Genomic DNA, 1,019 nt, shown 5'->3' with positions numbered 1-1,019 from the left:
TCGGACGCTCGCGGGGTCCGGATCGCCTCGAGAGCAGCCCGGGACTTGGGGTCTGGCGGGGCCCGCGCCCGTGCGGGGCTCCGCGCCGCCTCTCCCGGCCTCGCCTCTCCCGGCCTCGCCTCCGACTTCCCGCGCGGGGTTGAGGATCTCCGCTGCGCTGCTGTTGGTTTTTTTTTTTTTCTGGACCGAATAAGGACCGTCCTCCACCCCGCCGCCCCCCGGCTTCCTTCCCGACCCCGCCGTCCCCCGCCTGTCTTTCTGCGTCTCTCACCTCCACCAGGTCCGTTCTGGTGCACACTGATTTTTAAGGCTGGAGGTTCTCGAGCGCTTGCTGCCCAGGACTCCCCCTCCCCCTCCCCCCCAGATGGAGTCCGAACTGCTGCAGTCCCCCCCGCTGGGACTCGGGGAGGACGACGAGGCCGACCTCACCGACTGGAATCTGCCTTTGGCTTTTATGAAAAAGAGGCACTGTGAGAAAATTGAAGGCTCCAAGTCCTTAGCTCAGAGCTGGAGGATGAAGGACCGGGTAAGTGGATTTTCACAGCACCCCAAAGACTTGGTGGGTGTCCCAGCTAAGAAAGTTCGGAGTGAGAAGAATCTTTGGGAAAGTGCTGGTGTTATTTCCCATCCACATGTTTGTTACATGTCAGCTACGAGGAGCTACTTCTGATTCCCATTTCGGTCCGGAAACTAAAAAAAGGCCCTTTGGTTTAGTCATTACTGTCCAGGTAGTGTTAATTCAAATGAGGTTTTGTTTCAGACTGTGAAAAGTAAGCAAATTTGAAAATACGGCACTGCTAATACATACATGGTGTTTGATATGCGTAGTGCTAATTAGCACTCGAGGAAAGACAACTTGGGGAATAATACATCCATGTGGCTAGTCTACTTTTGTGATTATTCTAGTTCACCCACCCCCCTCCAAAATATCCAGACTGGCAAAGTGCCTAAGTTGGATATAGTGTACTAGGAAGCAGGATCACTGGAAAGTGTTCACCTAATGCCAGACTAATGCAAAG

General features: G+C 54.1%; 1 protein-coding gene across 1 annotated transcript in view; it reads left to right on the top strand.

The window, feature by feature from the left end:
• The first annotated feature begins 181 nt into the window (after positions 1–181).
• Rptor (regulatory associated protein of MTOR, complex 1) overlaps positions 182–1,019 on the top strand; it is a 339,456-nt gene continuing 338,618 nt past the window's right edge. The window contains exon 1 of the mRNA XM_013036239.1: positions 182–526. Within this exon, the coding sequence (XP_012891693.1) occupies positions 365–526 (162 nt within the window). The 5' untranslated portion in view covers positions 182–364. The remainder of the gene's footprint in view (positions 527–1,019) is intronic.

This window comes from Dipodomys ordii, unplaced genomic scaffold (genome assembly GCF_000151885.1).
Source record: "Dipodomys ordii isolate 6190 unplaced genomic scaffold, Dord_2.0 Scaffold7, whole genome shotgun sequence".
Lineage (NCBI taxonomy): Eukaryota > Metazoa > Chordata > Mammalia > Rodentia > Heteromyidae > Dipodomys > Dipodomys ordii.
The sequence above is the reverse complement of the archived record's forward strand: the minus strand, read 5'-3'. Positions and strand labels throughout refer to the sequence as shown.